Consider the following 20,149-nt stretch of genomic DNA (forward strand, 5'->3'; position numbering starts at 1 on the left):
CGTGCTTTCCATAATTTCTGATCACAGTGCAGTTAAGCTAGACACAAACAATAATAAAGAACCTGAAAAATCCCCACAGGTTTACAAATTAAGACACGTATAGGCCTAACTTACAGATCAAAGAAAAAATTATAATGGAAATTAGAAAATATTTAGAAGTCAGATTATAAGAACAATATAAAAACGTGTGTGACACTAAAATGGTACTTACAGGAAAATTTATAGCCTAAAATGCTTAATATCATAAAAGAAGCATTGAAAATTAGAAAGTATAAAAATTAAGTTAGAAAATTAACAATAAATTAAGAGAAATTATAAAGAATAAGAATTAAAAAGAAACAAATGTACAAGAGAAACAAACCTATAAGTTATTAAATTTAATTACTTTTAAATTTCAATTATTTCATTATTAAATTAAAATTTTTTATTTTATTAAAATTTTTTAATTTCAAATATCTGATAGAATGGCTAAAAAAAAGAAGCGGAATTAACCAATATAAAGAATGAAAAATGGGACAGTAATGCAAATCCTATAGATGCATGAAAGGTAATAAGAGGAAATTTTGAAGAACTAATGTTTTAATATAGATAGCAAATCTAAATGGCCTATGAACGTTAACTATGTTGAATCAGTAATTTAAAATTTGTACAATCACACATTAGCCCAGAAAGTCCTACAAAATCCTGCAGAAAGAAACAAATCCAATAATACACAAACTCTTTGAGAAAAGTTTAAAAAGAAGGCATAGTTTCTGATTTATTTCATGAGGCGTAATCTTGCTATAGAACCCTGTAAGGAAAATTTGAGAAAGGAAAATTGTAGACCAGTCTCAATCATTAACATAAATACAAACATCTAAAACAAAAATATCAGCAAACGTATTTCATCAAAAAATAAAATAGTTAATACATTATGACTGCATTGGGTATATCTCAAGAATACAAGATTGTGGAGGAGTTAAGATGGCGGAGGAGTAGGGGACCCCTTTTTCAGCCGGTCCCCTGAGTCGAGCTGGATAGGTACCAGACCAGCCTAAATAACCACGGAACCAGCCTGAGACGCAGGATGATGCATCTGGATCTCTACAAATGAACATCTCCAGCGCTGAGTATTGAGGTACGAAGAGGGGAGCTGTAAACCGTGCACGGATATCGGAAGATAAACGGAAGGGGGAGGGAGCCGCCACGTTTGGGCTCCGGGAAGCGGCAGCCACCTGCACGGGGGAGCGGGCGGACTCACAGAGGGCACCCGCGAGAGAGCGGACTGAGACCGGTGAGCCGTGAACGCGCGCGCCACCAGGCATCTCCCGGAACACCGGAATCCCGGTGTGCTCACGGGATCCAGACTGAGACCGGGAGCTCCCGGAGCGCGCGCGGGGCGGCTGGCGGCTGGCGGGCCACCTGCATGGGGGAGCGGGCGGACTCGCGGTCGGCACCCGCGAAACAGCAGACTGAGACCCTGAACCGGGTGCGCGCCACCAGGCTTCTCACGGAACTCCGGAATCGAGGTCTGCTCACCGGGCATAGACTGAGACCGGGAGACCCGGGAGCCTGCGGGGCGGCCGGTGGCTGGCGGCATTAGAAGCACAAAGGACAGAGACGCGCCAGCCCTGGAAGTGAGGGCTGGGACACCGGGTGTGGGGCGCACATCCCGGGACGCTGCAGGGTTGAGCAGCACCAACAGTAACAGAGTTAAAGTGGCCAGAACATCAGTGGAGAACGGGCCGCAATCCCTCTGTTCTGTGACAATGCAGCCTCTGCTGCTCTGACCCTCAGAAGAGGCATAGCCGGCCGCCAGGGAAAGCCGCCAGAGAACAAAAGCCTGGAAATACCGGCTCAGAGAGTGCCCATCCCCATCCTCCCTCGCAGGGGACACGGAGACTCTAACCAAACAGGGTTGCCTGAGTATCGGCGCGGCAGGCCCCTCCCCCAGAACACAGAAGGCAGGCTGAAAAATCAAGAAGCCCACAACCCGAGGCGCCTGGGTGGCGCCGTCATTGAGCGCCTGTCTTCGGCTTAGGGCGTGATCCCGGCGTTCCGGAAAGGAGTCCCTCATCGGGCTCCTCCGCTGGGAGCCTGCTTCTTCCTCTCTCACTCCCCTGCTTCTGTTTCGTTCTTGCTGACTGTCTGTCTCCCTCTCTCAGATAAGTAAATAAATAAAATCTTTAAAGAAGAAGCCCACATCTCTAAGATCCCTATAAAACAAGGGGCACAGCCTGGGACCCAGTCAATAATTTTGGGCTCTGGAAACCCCGCAACCTCTCTTCATCAGAATGACAAGAAGGAGAAGCCCCCCCCAGCAAAGAAAAGACAGTGAGTCAGTGGCCTCTGCCACAGAAGTAACAGATATGGATGTAACCAAATTATCAGAAATGGAATTCAGAGTAACAATGGTCAAGATAATGAGTAGACTTGAAAAAAGTATTCAGGAAAATATTACTGAGAATATACAATCCCTAAGGGCGGAAATGAGAGCGAATTTGACAGAAATTAAAAATTCTATGAGCCAAATGCAGGCAAAACTAGAGGCTCTGACGGCCAGGGTCACGGAAGCGGAGGAAAGGGTTAGTGAATTGGAGGATGGGTTAATAGAGGAAAAAATAAAAATAGAAGATGGTCTTAAAAAAATCCACGCCCACGAATGTTGGCTACGGGAGATTACTGACTCAACGAAACGATCCAATGTTAGAATCATCGGCATCCCCGAGGGGGTGGAGAAAAACAGAGGTCTAGAAGAGATATTTGAACAAATTGTAGCTGAAAACTTCCCTAATCTAGCAAGGGAAATAAAAATTCGTGTCCAAGAGGCAGAGAGGACCCCTCCCAAGCTCAACCATGACAGACCTACACCACGTCACGTCATAGTGCATTTCGCAAATATGAGATCCAAGGAAACAGTATTGAAAGCGGCCAGGGCAAAGAAATTTCTCACGTACCAAGGCAAAGGCATCAGAATTACATCAGACCTGTCTACACAGACCTGGAATGAGAGAAAGGGTTGGGGGAGCATTTTTAAAGCTCTTTCAGAGAAAAACATGCAGCCAAGGATCCTTTATCCAGCAAGGCTGTCATTCAGAATTGATGGAGAAATAAAGACATTTCAGAATCGACAGTCACTAGCCAATTTCGTAACCACGAAACCAGCCCTACAGGAGGTATTACGGGGGGTTCTATAAAAGTAAAAAGGCCCCAAGAGTGATACAAAACAGAAAGTCACAGCCAATACAAACAAAGACTTTACTGACAACATGGCAGAATTAAAAGCATATCTCTCAGTACTCAGCCTGAACATTAATGGTTTAAATTCTGGCTTCAAACGCCACAGGGTTGCAGATTGGATAAAAAGAAATGACCCATCCATTTGCTGTCTACAAGAGACTCATTTCGAACCCAAAGATGCATTCAGACTGAGAGTAAGGGGATGGAGTACCATCTTTCACGCAAATGGACCTCAAAAGAAAGCTGGGGTAGCAATTCTCATATCAGATAAATTGGATTTTAAACTACAGACTATAGTTAGAGATGCAGAAGGGCACTATATTATTCTTAAAGGAAGTATTCAACAAGTGGATATGACAATTATAAATATATATGCCCCCAACAGGGGAGCAGCAAGATACACAAGCCAACTCTTAACCAGAATAAAGAGACATATAGATAAAAATACATTAATAGTAGGGGACCTCAACACTCCACTCTCAGAAATAGACAGAACACCCTGGCAAAAACTAAGCAAAGAATCAAAGGCTTTGAATGCCATACTCGACGAGTTGGACCTCTTAGATATATATAGAACACTACACCCCAGAACCAAAGAATACTCATTCTATTCTAATGCCCATGGAACATTTTCAAGAATAGACCATGTTCTGGGACACAAAACAGGTCTCAACCGATACCAAAAGATTGAAATTATCCCCTGCATATTCTCAGACCACAACGCTCTGAAATTGGAACTCAACCACAAGGAAAAATTTGGAAGAAACTCAAACACTTGGAGACTAAGAACCATCCTGCTCAGGAATGACTCGATAAACCAGGAAATCAAAAATCAAATTAAACAATTTATGGAGACCAATGAGAATGAAAATACAACAGTCCAAAACCTATGGGATACTGCAAAGGCAGTCCTAAGGGGGAAATACATAGCCATCCAAGCCTCACTCAAAAGAATAGAAAAATCTAAAATGCAGTTTTTATATTCTCACCTCAAGAAGCTGGAACAGCAACAGAGGGACAGGCCTAATCCACGCACAAGGAAGCAGTTGACCAAAATTAAAGCTGAAATCAATCAAGCAGGAACCAGAAGTACAGTAGAGCAGATCAACAGGACTAGAAGCTGGTTCTTGGAGAGAATCAATAAAATTGACAGACCACTGGCAAGACTTATCCAAAAGAAAAGAGAAAGGACCCAGATTATTAAAATTATGAATGAAAAAGGAGAGGTCACGACGAACACCATTGAAATTGGAAGGATTATTAGAAATTTTTATCAACAGCTATATGCCAATAAACTAAGCAATCTGGAAGAGATGGAATCCTTCCTGGAAACCTATAAACTACCAAGATTGAAAAAGGAAGAAATTGATTTCTTAAACAGGCCAATTAATTATGAAGAAATTGAGTCAGTGATAAACAACCTTCCAAATAACAAAACTCCAGGCCCGGACGGTTTTCCTGGGGAATTCTACCAAACATTCAAAGAAGAAATAATACCTATTCTCCTAAAGCTATTTCAAAAAATAGAAACAGAAGGAAAGCTACCAAACTCATCTATGAGGCCAATATTACCTTGATCCCCAAACCAGGCAAAGACCCCCTCAAAAAGGAGAATTACAGACCGATTTCCCTAATGAATATGGACGCCAAAATCCTCAACAAGATACTTGCTAATAGAATCCAACAGTTCATTAAAAGGATTATCCACCACGATCAAGTGGGATTCATACCTGGGATGCAAGCGTGGTTCAATATTCGCAAATCAATCAGCGTGATACATCATATCAACAAGAAAAGACTCAAGAACCATATGATCCTCTCAATCGATGCCGAAAAAGCATTTGACAAAATACAGCATCCTTTCCTGATTAAAACCCTTCAGAGTGTAGGAATAGAAGGTACATTTCTCAATCTCATAAAAGCCATCTATGAAAAGCCTACTGCAAATATTATTCTCAATGGGGAAAAGCTGGAAGCCTTTCCCTTAAGATCAGGAACACGACAAGGATGCCCACTCTCGCCACTATTATTCAACATAGTACTAGAAGTCCTTGCAACAGCAATCAGACAACAAAAAGGGATCAAAGGTATTCAAATCGGCAAAGAAGAAGTCAAAATGTCTCTCTTCGCAGACGACATGATACTCTATATGGAAAACCCAAAAGAAGCCACTCCCAAACTATTAGAAGTTATAGAGCAATTCAGTAACGTGGCGGGATACAAAATCAATGCTCAGAAATCAGTTGCATTTCTGTACACGAATAACGAGAACGAAGAAAGAGAAATCAGGGAATCCATCCCATTTACAATAGCACCAAAAACCATACGTTACCTTGGAATTAACTTAACCAGAGACGTAAAGGACCTTTATTCTAGAAACTATAAATCACTCTTAAAAGACATTGAGGAAGACATAAAAAGATGGAAAGATATTCCATGCTCATGGATCGGAAGAATTAACATAGTTAAAATGTCCATGCTACCCAGAGCAATCTACACTTTCAATGCTATCCCGATCAAAATACCGAGAACGTTTTTCAAAGAACTGGAACAAATAGTCCTTAAATTTGTATGGAACCAGAAAAGACCCCGAATCTCCAAGGAACTGTTGAAAAGGAAAAACAAAGCTGGGGGCATCACAATGCCGGATTTTGAGCTGTACTACAAAGCTGTGATCACAAAGACAGCATGGTACTGGCACAAAAACAGACACATAGACCAATGGAACAGAATAGAGAGCCCAGAAATGGACCCTCAGCTCTTTGGGCAACTAATATTTGATAAAGCAGGAAAAAACATCCGGTGGGAAAAAGACAGTCTCTTCAATAAATGGTGCTGGGAAAATTGGACAGCTACATGCAAAAGAATGAAACTTGACCACTATCTCACACCATACACAAAAATAAACTCCAAATGGATGAAAGACCTCGATGTGAGACAGGAATCCATCAAAATTCTAGAGGAGAACATAGGCAGCAACCTCTACGACATCGGCCAAAGCAACCTTTTTCATGACACATCCCCAAAGGCAAGAGAAACAAAAGATAAAATGAATTTATGGGACTTCATCAAGATTAAAAGTTTCTGCACATCCAAGGAAACAGTCAGAAAAACTAAGAGGCAGCCCACGGAATGGGAGAATATATTTGCAAATGACACTACAGATAAAGGACTGGTATCCAAGATCTACAAAGAACTTCTCAAACTCAATACACGAGAAACAAATAAACAAATCAAAAAATGGGCAGAAGATATGAACAGACACTTTTCCAATGAAGACATACAAATGGCTAACAGACACATGAAAAAATGTTCAAAATCATTAGCCATCAAGGAAATTCAAATCAAAACCACACTGAGATACCACCTTACGCCAGTTAGAATGGCAAAAATAGACAAGGCAAGAAACAAAAATTGTTGGAGAGGATGTGGAGAAAGGGGATCCCTCCTACATTGTTGGTGGGAATGCAAGTTGGTACAGCCACTCTGGAAAACCGTGTGGAGGTCCCTTAAAAAGTTAAAAATTGAGCTACCCTATGATCCAGCCATTGCACTACTGGGTGTTTACCCCAAAGATACAGACGTAGTGAAGAGAAGGGCCATATGCACCCCAATGTTCATAGCAGCAATGTCCACAATAGCTAAATCGTGGAAGGAGCCGAGATGCCCTGCAACAGATGACTGGATTAAGAAGTTGTGGTCCATATATACAATGGAATATTACTCAGCAATCAGAAAGAATGAGTTCTCAACATTTGCTACAACATGGACGGCACTGGAGGAGATAATGCTTAGTGAAATAAGTCAAGCAGAGAAAGACAACTATCATATGATTTCTCTCATCTATGGAACATAAGAACTAGAATGATCAGTAGGGGAAGAAAGGGATAAAGAAAGGGGGGGTAATCAGAAGGGGGAATGAAACATGAGAGACTATGGACTATGAGAAACAAACTGAGGGCTACAGAGGGGAGGGGGTGGGGGAATGGGATAGACCGGTGATGGGTAGTAAGGAGGGCACGTATTGCATGGTGCACTGGGTGTTATACACAACTAATGAATCATCGAGCCTTACATCGAAAACCGGGGATGTACTGTATGGTGACTAACATAATATAATAAAAAATCATTATTAATAAAAAAAAAAAGAATACAAGATTGTTTTAGTATTGGGAAAACAATTTCTATAATTCTTCATATTAACAGGTTAAGGGAGAAAAATCATGACCATCTCAATTGGTGAAGAAAAAATATTTGATAAAATTTCACACTCATGATAAAGTTCTAACAAAAAAGGAATAGAAGACTATTTTCTTTTTTTTTTTTTTAAAGATTTTATTTATTTATTTGACAGAGATAGAGACAGCCAGCAAGAGAGGGAACACAAGCAGGGGGAGTGGGAGAGGAAGAGGCAGGCTCATAGCGGAGGAGCCTGATGTGGGGCTCGATCCCATAACGCCAGGATCACGCCCTGAGCCGGAGGCAGACGCTTAACCGCTGTGCCACCCAGGCGCCCCTAGAAGACTATTTTCTTAACCCAATCAAAAACCTACAGCAAGCCTCATAATTAGGATGCAAGTTTGAAAGCATCTTCTCTTCAACATTTTACGGGTAGTCTCAGCAAGCACAGAAAGGCAAGAAAGAAGAAAGGGACTCCTGGGTGGCTCATTTGGTTAGGTGTCTGCCTTCAGCCCAGGTCATGATCCCAGGACCCTGGGATCAAGTCCCACATTGGGCTCTTTGCTCAGTGGGGAGCCTCCTTCTCCCTCTGTCTGCTTCTCCCTCTGCCTGCGCTCCCCCCTGCTTGTGCACGTGCACTCTCTCTCTGACAAATAAGTAAGATCTTTAAAAAAGAAAGAAGAAAAAAAAATCATAAGGATGGGAAGGAAGAATCAAAACTATCACTATTCACAAATGATAGAAAGTTATAGAGAAACCCTGAAGAATTTATAGATAAATAATTGGATATAGAGAGTCTAACTAGTTTCTTTAATTCAAAATCAATGTTTAAAAAAAGTACATTTCTATATACTGAAAAACAAGTAGAAAACTAATATTATTTATAACTATATAAAAATGGATAAAGTATTCAGGAATAAATGTAACCAAAGATATATAAGATCTATCTTTAGCAAAAACCAGTAAAGAAGACCTAAATAAATGAAGGGATATGTCATGTCACATGTTGGAAGACACATTTTTAAAAATGTCAGTACTGTGTAATTGGTGTACAGAGTCACTGCAATTGTAAACAAGATCTCAAAGGTTTTATTTAAATACCTTTTGTTTAAAAACTTGACAAAGCTGATTCTAAAATTTATATGGAAAAGCAAAAGTCCAAGGATATGTAAGACTGCCCTGAAAAACAGGGCAGGAAGACTTGCCTAAACAGTACTAGGAATTTTCATAAGTGGGCCTGGTGTTGTATACAGATAGACAAAATCAGCAGTGAACCAGAAAAGAAAGCCCAGAAATTCCTCTACCCATCTATTGAATCTTAAGGTAAGCTAAAACCAAGACTAGAAATCACTATGCTGGGACAATTGGCTTTCTATGTGGAAAAGAAATGAAATTGGAACCATACATCATACCACATGTAAAAATCAATCCAGATGATTAAACATGTAAATGTGAAAAGCAAGACTATAAACCTTGAGAGGACCATATAGAAGAACCCTTGGGATAGGGAAACACAAAAATCACTGAACATAAAGGCAAAGTTTGACATTTTATTACATTAAAACTAAGAACTTTGGTGTATCAAAAAACACCATAGAGTGAAAAACACCAAGACATAAACTGGGAGAATAAATTTAAAAAACACACACACAATAAGGGGTGCGTGGGTGGCTCAGACGTTGGACATCTGCCTTGGGCTCCGGTCATGATCCCAGGGTCCTGGGATGGAGCCCCACATCTGGCTCCCTGCTCCGCGGGAAGCCTGCTTCTCCCTCTCCCACTTCCCCTAGTTGTGTTCCCTCTCTTGCTGTCTCTCTCTCTCTCTCTGTCAAATAAATAAATAAATAAAAATTTAAAAAGAAAAACAAAAAATAATCAATGAAGAGTTAAAACTTGAATATAAAAAATCAGAAAAAGATAGATGATATAATTAAAGACCTGCAAAAGATTTGAATAGGCAATTCATAGAAGGTGAAACTCAAATGAATAATAAGCATATGAAAAGATGTTCAACTTTACTAGTAATCAAGGAGACAAAAATTAGGACCACAGTGTATACCATTTCCCACCCACCGGTTTGGCACACAGTTAGTTTGGTGATGTCAAGTGTTGGCAAGGATGTGGAGGAACAGGAGCAACTCTTATTAACCGTTAGCAGGAATGGAAATTAGTGCAACAATTTTGCAGAACAACTTGGCATCATCTAATAAGGTATAGATGTACAAATGCTTTTTTAAAAAAGATTTTGAGAGAATGAGAGCTTGAGGAGAGGGAGAGGCAGAGAGAGAGGGAGAAGCAGACTCCCCACTGAGGGAGGCCCCACATGGGCCTTGACCCCAGGACTCTGGGATCATGATCTGAGCTAAAGGCAGACGCTTAACCACCTGAGCCACCCAGGTGCCCCTGTACAAACACTTTGACTAAGGTATTCGCTCCCAGCACTCATGCAGCAGAAGACATGTACAAGGACATTCATAGCAGTATTGTTTGTAACGGCAAAAAAGTGGAAACTACGCAAATATCTGTTAGCAGTAGGACGGATAAATAAATCGGTGGTATGTTCTCATAGAAGATCATTATACAGAAGTGAAAGTGAACGAAAAGCAGTCACAATGTGAATGGATCTCAGAAATACGATGTCGAGTGAAAAAAGCAAGTTGGAGGATAAATGAAATTGACTCCCAAGCCCTCGGTTGTGGCCTCTAGCAGTATCTGCTCTCAAAGTAGCTGGCTGGCATAAGAGGCTGATAACTTTCCTATCTCCCCGCACTTTGTGAATTCGATGCCTTGCTTAGGCCTGTGGTATCCTCCACTCCCTACCATGGGTGAATTTGTGGAGAACAAAAAACCTTCTCCTTTTCTGAAGGAAGAGTATTTAGTTTCTTTCTCTAGTTAGATCTTGGTCTACCCTTCTCCTCTATGGTACGTATTTTTTAATTGAGGTAAGATTCACACAAAATTAATCATTTTAAAGTGAACAACTTAGTATAATTCACCACTTTTATCTAATTTCAAAACATTTCCCCCAAAGGAAACGCGGACCCATTAGGCAGTCGCTCCCTGTTCCTCCCTTCCCCAGACCCTGGCAACCATCAATCTACTTCCTGCCTCAGTGGATTTATCTGCTCTGGTTATTTCGTATAAGTGGTATCATGAAATATTTGTTCTTTTGTGTCTGGCTTCTTTCATTCAGCATAATGTTTCTGGGTTCATCCACAGTGTAGCATGGTTCAGTATTTCATTACTTTTTATGGCTGAATAAAATTTCACCTCTCCTCTACTTTTTTGTACTTTTCTCTCAGAGCCTCCTGAGATATAGCTGGGTTATACCTATATAATATATACATAGCTATATAAGCTGGATTGTACCTTTTCACATTTCCCCCTTTAACTACTTAAATCTTACTGCTCCTTCTCTCTCTCTCTTTTTTTTTTTTAGCAAACTGCTCAGGATTCCAGCTGCTTTTCCGCCATCATATTTCACTTTGATGGTATGAGCCCTTGTCTGAACATACCCCATTTGAGGTTATTTGCAAATATGATCTCTGCACAATTTCTGCTTCATTCAATTCCTTGATACAACTATTCAGTAGAAAAGCCCAATATGACCGTAACTGCTTTACCTGGCATGGAGAACATCATTTTCCATCTTATCCGTACGTTGTAGGGAGATATTGTGCCAAATGTTTTGCTGGTATCAAGATTCATCCCTTTTAGAGTTCTCCATCCCCATCATCTCCTACCCCTTAACTCCTCATTCTTTAGGTCTTCAGCTTTAAATGTCACTTCTTCAGGGAAGCTATCTTTACCTGCATCCTTTCGTTTGCTTTGCCAGGGTGTTCAGAGATAACTGGCTCCTATTTATGCTCTTGCTTCTGTTCCTTGTTACACTATCTCACAAGTCAGGCCCCCGCGTGTTTGTTATCACAGCCCCTGTGCCTCTTCTTTGGTGTGCTTATTATATTTGTAAATTAACTAGCTCTTTGTGTCATTATTTGACATTTGTCTCCTCATGTCCTCTGCTAGATTGTAAAATCCAAGATAGCAGGAGCCAGGTATTTCTTTTTTTCTAGCTCCTACTGCAGTGTCTAACAAACATTAAGTGCTCAGTCAATGTTTGCTGTGGAAAAACTATCTTGATAAACCTGTCTAGTAAATTTGCGCACTGAACCTTGGTAGCAAAAATTGAAGAAAACTTGGATCCACTTTGAACTGCTTTTATGGTAGCTTTCTGGGCAGACTCACTCGTCCCAGTCCCCTGGCCCAGAGCCTTGGTGATGCTCACTTGATATATTCACATAAAGTAGAAGCAAAGGACTTTGGATTAATTGCAAGAATTTTTTTCCTTGAATTAATTTTTAAAATAGGTTCCTTTTGGTTGGAGGGAAGGAGATAGGAAGGAGATTGAGTGGGGGTTGATGAAATGAGGGAAGGTGAATTTAATCTCTTCCTTGTGCCCTTTTCCTGGGCAGCAACGTGTGAGGAATGCTAAAGAGCAAATGTAATAAATGTCTCAATATCTTGGCTGAGAGCAAGAGTCTAATTACAAGCCATATGGCCTCTTCAACTCAGTGGCTATGAATTTATTTGGGTTTTATCCAGGTGAGTATCAAGAAGAGTTAAGCAATCAACAGATTCTTCTATCACTGAATTTCATGTTTTTTAGATCCAAGGTCAACACTATAAATTCTTCTCTTTAGATATCTTATTCCCTGTCCTTCCGAAAAAATGGGGAAATCATGATTGCACAAAACATCTTTAGGATTTAACTGGGAGTTTTCAGTCCATTGCCTACAGTATGGAAACAAACAAACAAACCCTGATTTAGCTGTTGTATTCCTGGTTTGTTTTGCCAGGGTATTTAGAGATAACTAGTTCTCATTTATGCTCTTGCTTCTGTATCTTGTTTCTCTCTCTCTCTCTCTCTCTCTCTCTCACACACACACACACACACACACACACACACACACACACACACACGTAGATACAAAGTCCTAGGAAGCAGAGTACCTCAAGATGGTCTGCAAAGTTGTCTTGGCTAGTAGTATTCTGATTTCATTGTGGTCTTCAGCGAACAGGGAGTATAGGGTCTAATTGAGATTGTATTAAATATACCACTCAAAAATTCACAAAGTGGAACTTCTAATTTGTGAACAGTTGAAAGGAAGGGAAATCACCTGGTGTCCATTACCTTTACCTTTCAAGTTTCAAATTTTCTGAGATAAAAAAAGGGGGTGATGGTCTCCCCCTAGACACTTTCTTTCTTCTATTTGATCCTGGTCGATTCATAAGAATAATAGCATTTCCCTGTGTTACTAGGATCCCACTGGGAGTAAATCTTTATTTTGGGAAAGAGATGGATATCCATTTATAAGTTCTATAATTTCCAGCGAATATTGAAGATGCCACTGAACTTTCCCCTTTATTTTGTAAGGGTAGAAGCTGGATTATACCCTTTAACATAGTTGAAAGCCAATCTTTCCTTTCTACTACCAAATCCTACCCTATACCACTATTCTCAAACAGAAACTGGTACTATTTTACAGCACCAAAACATATCTTAGGCTTTGGCCAATGTTGAGGAATAGGCATGCTTGAAATATGCACTTAATTTTTAAAAATTCAAGAAAAATTATAGACTTTAGATATAAAATTAGAATTATTAAATATCTCAAGGTAGGTGAAAAACATTTCTAATGCTTTTTTAAATAAGTTGGTTAAAAAAAGAGTTTGATATTTTAAATTTGGATTTTCATAAATTAAGAGATATGTACGATGTTCTATAATGTGTCCTTAAAAGCAGAGTTTGAGGTGTTTAGTCAGTGAATTCAAATCAGAAACATATTCCTCTGGTTAGCTCCTGTTCTTTCTTCTTTGTTAGTCTAGTTAGGCATAAGGAGGCAAAAAGTATTATGCAGCTGTAACTTTTATTCTGGAGAGAGGATAATCTCTTATTAACTGTATTGTACTTTTTATCTTGGCATTTCTGGAAATTATATTCAGAATAATATAAGAAATGCTAACCATACTTTTTTTGGAAATTAATACTCACATATGAAAAATAAGTTTTTGGTTGTAATCTTTATATACTGGCCAGGTCTCCAAGCACAGTATAATCCGTAGCATAGCATTTAGATTGATAATTAATATAAAACCCTTGCTCCACCTGCTTCTCCCCACCACACCTTATCATCTCAGTTAGCTTCAGTCTTCCCTAAAAGCAGGGTATTATACTTTAGAGGCATTTTGTTCTATTCCTTACCAGTGAGTGTCAAGCTTAAAATAGGATTTGTAGTCCATACAGGGAAATATCTCAGCAGTACTGACTACATCACTACAAAACCCAATGTAAAATGAAAATGTGTATCTGATTCAAAAGCTAAGAATTTGAAGATGGTGACTATAGCAAAGTAATAAACCAAGTGTTGGAAATCCTAGTCAGTGCAATAAAGCAAGAGAAAGAACTTAAAGGCATGCAGATTGGAATGGAAGAAGTAAGACCATTTCTGTTTGCAGATGACATAATTGTCATCATAGAAAATCCCAAAGAATTCACACACAACAGTACAAATTAGTGAGCTTAACAAGAACACAGGATACAAAGTCAATACACAAAAATGATTGTAAATACTTGGGATGAACAATTGGAAACCCAAATTAAAAACCAGTGCCATTTACAATAGCTCTCCCCAAAATGAAATACTTAGGTACCCATTTAACAAAACATATACTATCTCTGTATGCTGAAAACTACACTATACTCATAAAAGAAATCAAATGAGACCTAAATAAGTAGAGACACATACTGTATTGGTGGATTGGAAGATTCAACATAGTAATAAAGATTTCAGTTTTTCCCAAATTAATATACAAATTTAATGCAATTCTAATTTTAAAAATTGGTATTTTTCTGTAGATTTAGACAACCTGATACTAAAATTTATATGGAAAGGCAAAGAAACTAGAATCGCCAAAACAGTTTTGAAAAAGAATGAAGTTGGAGGAATCACATTAGCTGATTTTTAGGCTTACTTTAAAGTTGCAGAAAGCAATACAGTGTGTTATTGGTGAAAGGATAGACACATAGATCAATGGAACAGAATAGAGTCCATAAATAAACCCATAGATAAATGGCCAATCGATTTTTGACAGAGGCAAAGACAATTCAACGGAGAAAGGATAATCTTTTCAACAAATGGTGTTGGAACAATTAAACTCCACGTGCAAAAGAAAAAAAACAAAGGTTGACCTAAGTCTCACACCATAAACAAAAATGAACTCAAAATGGGTCATAGATCTAAATGTTAGACATAAAACTGTAACACTTTCAGAAAACATTGGAGAAAATCTTCATGACTTAGGGTTAGGCTAAAAGTTCTTAGACATGACATTAAAAGCAAAATCCACTTAAAAATTTGACATCTTTTGGGGCGCCTGGGTGGCGCAGTCGTTAAGTGTCTGCCTTCGGCTCGAGGCGTGATCGTGGCGTTATGGGATCGAGCCCCACATCAGGCTTCTCTGCTAGGAGCCTGCTTCTTCCTCTCCCATTCCCCCTGCTTGTGTTCCCTTTCTCACTGGCTGTCTCTATCTCTGTCAAATAAATAAATAAAATCTTTAAAAAAAATTTTGACATCTTTTACATCAAAATTTTTGCTTTGCAAAGAAGCAGCAAAAATATATATGTAGATATGGTAACGGTTTTGTAAAACAAAACCCCGTAAATATTTACACAAAAATTTTTAAAAGTGTTGTTATCATTGGGGAGCTGGTACCAGGAGGTTGGTGTAACCCTGCTTTATACTCTGTATCCTTCTGTAGTTGTTGAATTTTTATGAATATCTCTTATTTTCATACAAGGTCCCAACCCTCCCCACCATTGGCAGCTTTCAAATGAGGTTAGGCAGCAATCTGCTAGAAAAGTTGTGGGGAGGTGAGGGTTGACCACTCAGATTTCTTTCAGCTTTAAAATCCTAGGATTTTATGATTAGATTCAATGTAAGATAATTAAAAACTCCCTAAGTGAGAAAAAGTTTTGGCATATTTTATTTAATTTCAGAATCATTGAAAAAAAATCTTAAAGCCCTGGGGCTCACCAATTCCTTCTAATGGACTCAAATCTTGATGTATGCTGCTTATCATTTGTCGTGAGTAGCTTGATATCTGAATGATTAGTAGCCCTTCTCAAGTATATTTTCTGTTTTCTTAAAATTTATTTTAGAGAGCGTGCATGAGCAGGGGGAGGGGCAGAGGGAGAGAATATCAAGCAGATTCCCTGCTGAGTCCCAACTTGGGGCTCAGTCTCAGGACCCTGAGATCATGACCTGAGCTGAAACCAAGAGTCAAACGCTCAACCGACTGTACCACCCAGGCACCCCTCAAGTGTATTTTCTTAAACAACTTTAAGTGTGTCCCCTTCTTTTGTAGAACAGAGGAGACCACATTTCATTTATTGGATCATAGTCTAGAAAGCATAGTCTTCACACGGAATCTGCTTCTTCATCTTGATAAGCCCTAACTTATTAATTTTATCTGTAAATTACATTAAGTTTCTGAATTGGTGGAGTAAAAATCTGAAACCAGTGCACCTAGCTGCAAATAAGGCCTAAATTTTCATAATGAAATGTTAGACTGAAGAGCAGTGTTGAATTTACTATAAGATTCATGAAATTTAAGCTTCAGGGACCTCTATCTGTGCAGATCTTTCTGAGGGCCTTTTAGGGCCGTAGCAATGTGCTTATATTTTCATAGATTTGCAAAAGTAAGATATTTTAATTATAATCAGCAAAAACAGTGTCTCTTTCCACTTTGGTTTTCCCACCATCACTCTTGTCTTCTTGATGAGTGGCAACAGAAAGGCTATAGATAGTTTGGGGATTCAGTTAAGGGGAAATAGAATTAGGGGATAAGTTTCATTTGAGTTTAGTGGCATATGTTTTTGTGGCTTGCAGTGAATCTGTGCATTAATTATGGCTAGCCATACTAGCATAGGAATGGCTTGAGGAATACTCCTATAGCTCCCTATGCCAGTTCACTTGCTGAGAAGATAGGAAGATCCACGCCAGAGGTGATGTCACCCTATATGAATGTGCCCCGGGGGCTGTGATATTGGAAGCATTAGGTGATGTAGGGGCAACAAAGTTGGAAATGTACAGACTTAAAAAGTGGTCTATGAAAAATTCTTCAAATCTTACATCTTATACATGAAATAGACTAGTCTTCCAAATTTAATAGCTATCACTAAAAATTTAGACATTATCAATAATGAGTTATAAAACCATGAGAGAAAACAAATTTTGATCCAACCCACTATGGGAAAAACAGGATTATTTTTCTATTCTTCCTTTTTATATTATTATTTTGTTATGTTAGTCACCATACAGTAGTATTTCATTAGTTTTTGTTGTAGTGTTCCATGATTCATTATTGGTGTGTAACAGTGCTCATTTCAATACGTGCTCTCCTTAATACCCATCACCGGGCTAGAAAATGGTATTCCAGAATTATTGTTAAGTGAAGAGGCAGTCAAAGAATAGTGCATCCAGAAAACACAGGGGGAAAGTATTACAGAGGTGTGCCAGGCAGTTAATTAAACTACTGCTATTTTTCTAGACTTTTGGATATTTATGGTAATTTCAGTTTTTAAGCTCTGCAATTTGTTGTGATTTCTTTTCTCATTACAAATAAATATTTGCTTTCAGACCTAATTTTGTATTTGCAACTTTGTGCTTTTTTTTCTTAAAAAGCACTGCCCAAGTTGTTTTAAGTGTCAGGCCCTATGAAACTTGGATCAACTCTGCATAGAGCTTTTAAGTATTTGGGCATAGAATAAAGCTTTGCCCTTTGCTTAAGGATTCTTAGTAATACACTCAAGTGAAATCACGCTTTACTTAGTCTAGAATACGACCTCTGCAATGGATTTGGTAACTCTGGGGTGTCAGAACTGAGAACAGTGAGAGGCACACAGATTTATCACCAGTCATCCTGCAGGAAGGAAACCTGGGTGGAATTTGGCACTAAGTATAAATTTCTGTTCCAGAAAAAAAAACTGCAAAGGAGGTCTGCTGAAATGATCTGGTAGAGCTTTTATCTAATTTAAAAGAGGAAAGACTTTGAGTTTTTCAGAGAAGTGTGAAACAATGGATTTGGGATATCTAGGTTCAATTCACCTAGTTGTGGTTTCTACACCATACAGGAAAATTAAGATAAGGTTGACACAGTGGATGATGATGACAATACTTTCCTATCCCACTGTCCCTCCCTATCCTCTGTTAGTAATTGAATACCGTACTGGATTGACGGATGTTATGGGAGATCCTGTAGACAACAGAGCCAGCTAATGTGATCTTATAACAATTTATCTCCCTTGCAAAGGCAGATGGGATTAATGTACTGGGATCACCATTCTTAAGTTATGCAAGGTCACTGGCCCTTCCATGGAGAGGAATATATATATATATATTTCTTTTTAACCCATTTTTATGTAGTACTGCTTCTTGCTCTTTTTGGTATGTATGTCCTCATTAAAAGATTAATTGTCCTTTTAATCCCAAATAAGGCAAAAGGCAATTGTAATTGTATTTCACCGTGGGCCCACAATTTTTCTCTGGGGGCAGTAATAAAAAATTGTTAGAATAACCCCCCTGTTTGCCAGAATGACCACCAGTGGTCCCCGTAGAAAGGGGTCACAGGTTGCAGGAATATCCCTCTGTCTTTTCTGACTCCCAGTCCTAAAATGGTCTGGACTGAGTACGATTCACATAACTGAAGATTTCTTCCTTCAAGCTGGAGTCAGGGTGGGTAATAACACTATTACTTAGCATCACGGTTGATAGGGAATAAAAGGTATATGGAAGCCTTTAAATAGTCTCTGCTGCTTGATGTCATAGAAATTCTGTTTCATTGTGATGAAAAGAATCAGAGGCCAGTCAAGTCCAGAGAAGCGTACCATTCCTAATTTTAGCAATTCTGACAACAATGGGCCACTGTCTGAATTATCAAGTAATTCTTTTATTTGGCTGTCCAGGGTTCTTTGTGATGTAGTGATGAAGTCTCTAATGCAGGATAATGATGCATCTATAGGAGAAAATGATAGTAGGATTGTGGCTGCAAGACAAAGAGGAGAATGGCAGGTTTGACTCCAGCTTGTTTACACAAAGGCATTTCCCAGAGCATATGAAGTATTCCTGGTGTTGTGAATTCTGTGAGGTTTTATCTTTCTTTATATTCTTTTTTTTTTTTAAATTGTTTCTGGGTGGAATGAGCTTGAAGAATCAAGTAATATTTCATGGTCGTGTATATGCATAGACAAACATGTGGAGGTGATTTAGCAAAGCAAATAGTCCCATTTACATAGGACAACATTCTTGATGTTGGTTGAGGCTAACTCTGAATGTGTGGATTTGAAAGGAAGCTACATTTCCAGGGGAGAAAGATCACCCTTCCCCAGTTCTACCCAAAACTCGTTATCAGGTAATTAGAAAGAAGAAAAGTCAAGGGTTGTTGACTTTTTGTGATGTCTACTCCCTTCTATATAAATAGAGATCCTAAGGTAACAGGCTTGGTTCTTGTATGTCTGCACATTCCCACCCAAACCTCCCTGAACCAAAGCTCATGCTCTTGTAACAAGATGATGAATTATACTAGCTTTGCTTTGTGATCAGCATATTTCATGATTTCTTTTTAATGATGTCAGGTTCTGCTTTTCTCTGTGTCTAGGAAAGGTAACTGTCCTTTCATCCTCTCCAAAGGAGGTACCAAAGATGACAGTCTTTGAGATTCCCCTCATTGGGTTGTTGGATCTCTCTCACTTTAGTGATAACCATCATAGGGATCTCATGCTTGGTCAGACCTGTGAAAGGACACGCACTAGCTCTGCTTTCATCTTACTCCACCTTTTTCCATGTCGGTCTTGATCTGCTCCTCAAGATCCTCTGGGGACACGTAAAAGTCCTCTTCTGGCACCGATGATTTGGGCCGGCAGCGTCCACAGCAGCAGTTGCAACAGCAACATAGGCAGCAGCAAAAATAACAGCCAGTCAAGAGGCCAATGATGACAAACAGGGTCTAGGGGAAACAGAGGCAAAGCAAAATAGGGGTGAGGGGTGGTGGCGTGTGGGAGAACCCCAGAAATGAAGTGTGCATCCATGTATCTTCAGAGACCTGAAGATAATGCAGTTCACCCTGCAGACCATACATTTGCCCTCATCTGTACAAGATGACGGACTAATCCGTACAAGAACTAGCTTTTTAGTTTCCTTGGAAACAAATTCCTTATAAAGTTTTGCCTAACAAGTTCACAGGAAGTGACTTGTAGCCTAAGTAATGAAGGTGATGTTTTCTTCTTTATTCATAAGCCATGGCGGTCATTATTAAGAGCAGAGCAAACAAAACAACAGACACTTCTACAGACCAAATGAGCTAACCAAGGGGATTGAATCGTTCTCACCCAAGAAGAGCTTTTGATAGCTCTTCTTCCCACCTCTGCATTTCTCTTAGTCACCAAGTCCTGCTCTCTTCAAGATCTCTTACACCCTCCTCCTTGTCTCTATCCTGACCAGTAGGACTTTATCTCATTATCTCTGCCTTCAACACTTCAGTAGCCTCCTAACTAGCCTCCCTGCCTCTACTCTTGCCTCCTATTCTTGACATTGTTGGAGCTTTCTGAAATACATGTTCTCTGGAACTTATATAGCAACTTTCCTGCTTCTCAGGAAAGGCTCAAGCTCCTTATTAATAGCCATCTGGCTTCAAA

At 39.4% G+C, this 20,149-nt stretch overlaps 1 protein-coding gene across 1 annotated transcript in view; it reads right to left on the reverse strand.

Moving 5' to 3' along the window:
- The window catches only part of DNAJC5B (DnaJ heat shock protein family (Hsp40) member C5 beta), a 57,376-nt gene that overhangs the window by 3,574 nt on the left and 33,653 nt on the right, over nt 1-20,149 (reverse strand). The window contains exon 3 of the mRNA XM_045789149.2: nt 19,290-19,461. Within this exon, the coding sequence (XP_045645105.1) occupies nt 19,290-19,461 (172 nt within the window). The remainder of the gene's footprint in view (nt 1-19,289; nt 19,462-20,149) is intronic.

The sequence above is a fragment of the Ursus americanus genome, chromosome 9, assembly GCF_024610735.1.
Source record: "Ursus americanus isolate L20-20 chromosome 9, mUrsAme1.1.p, whole genome shotgun sequence".
Taxonomy (NCBI): domain Eukaryota; kingdom Metazoa; phylum Chordata; class Mammalia; order Carnivora; family Ursidae; genus Ursus; species Ursus americanus.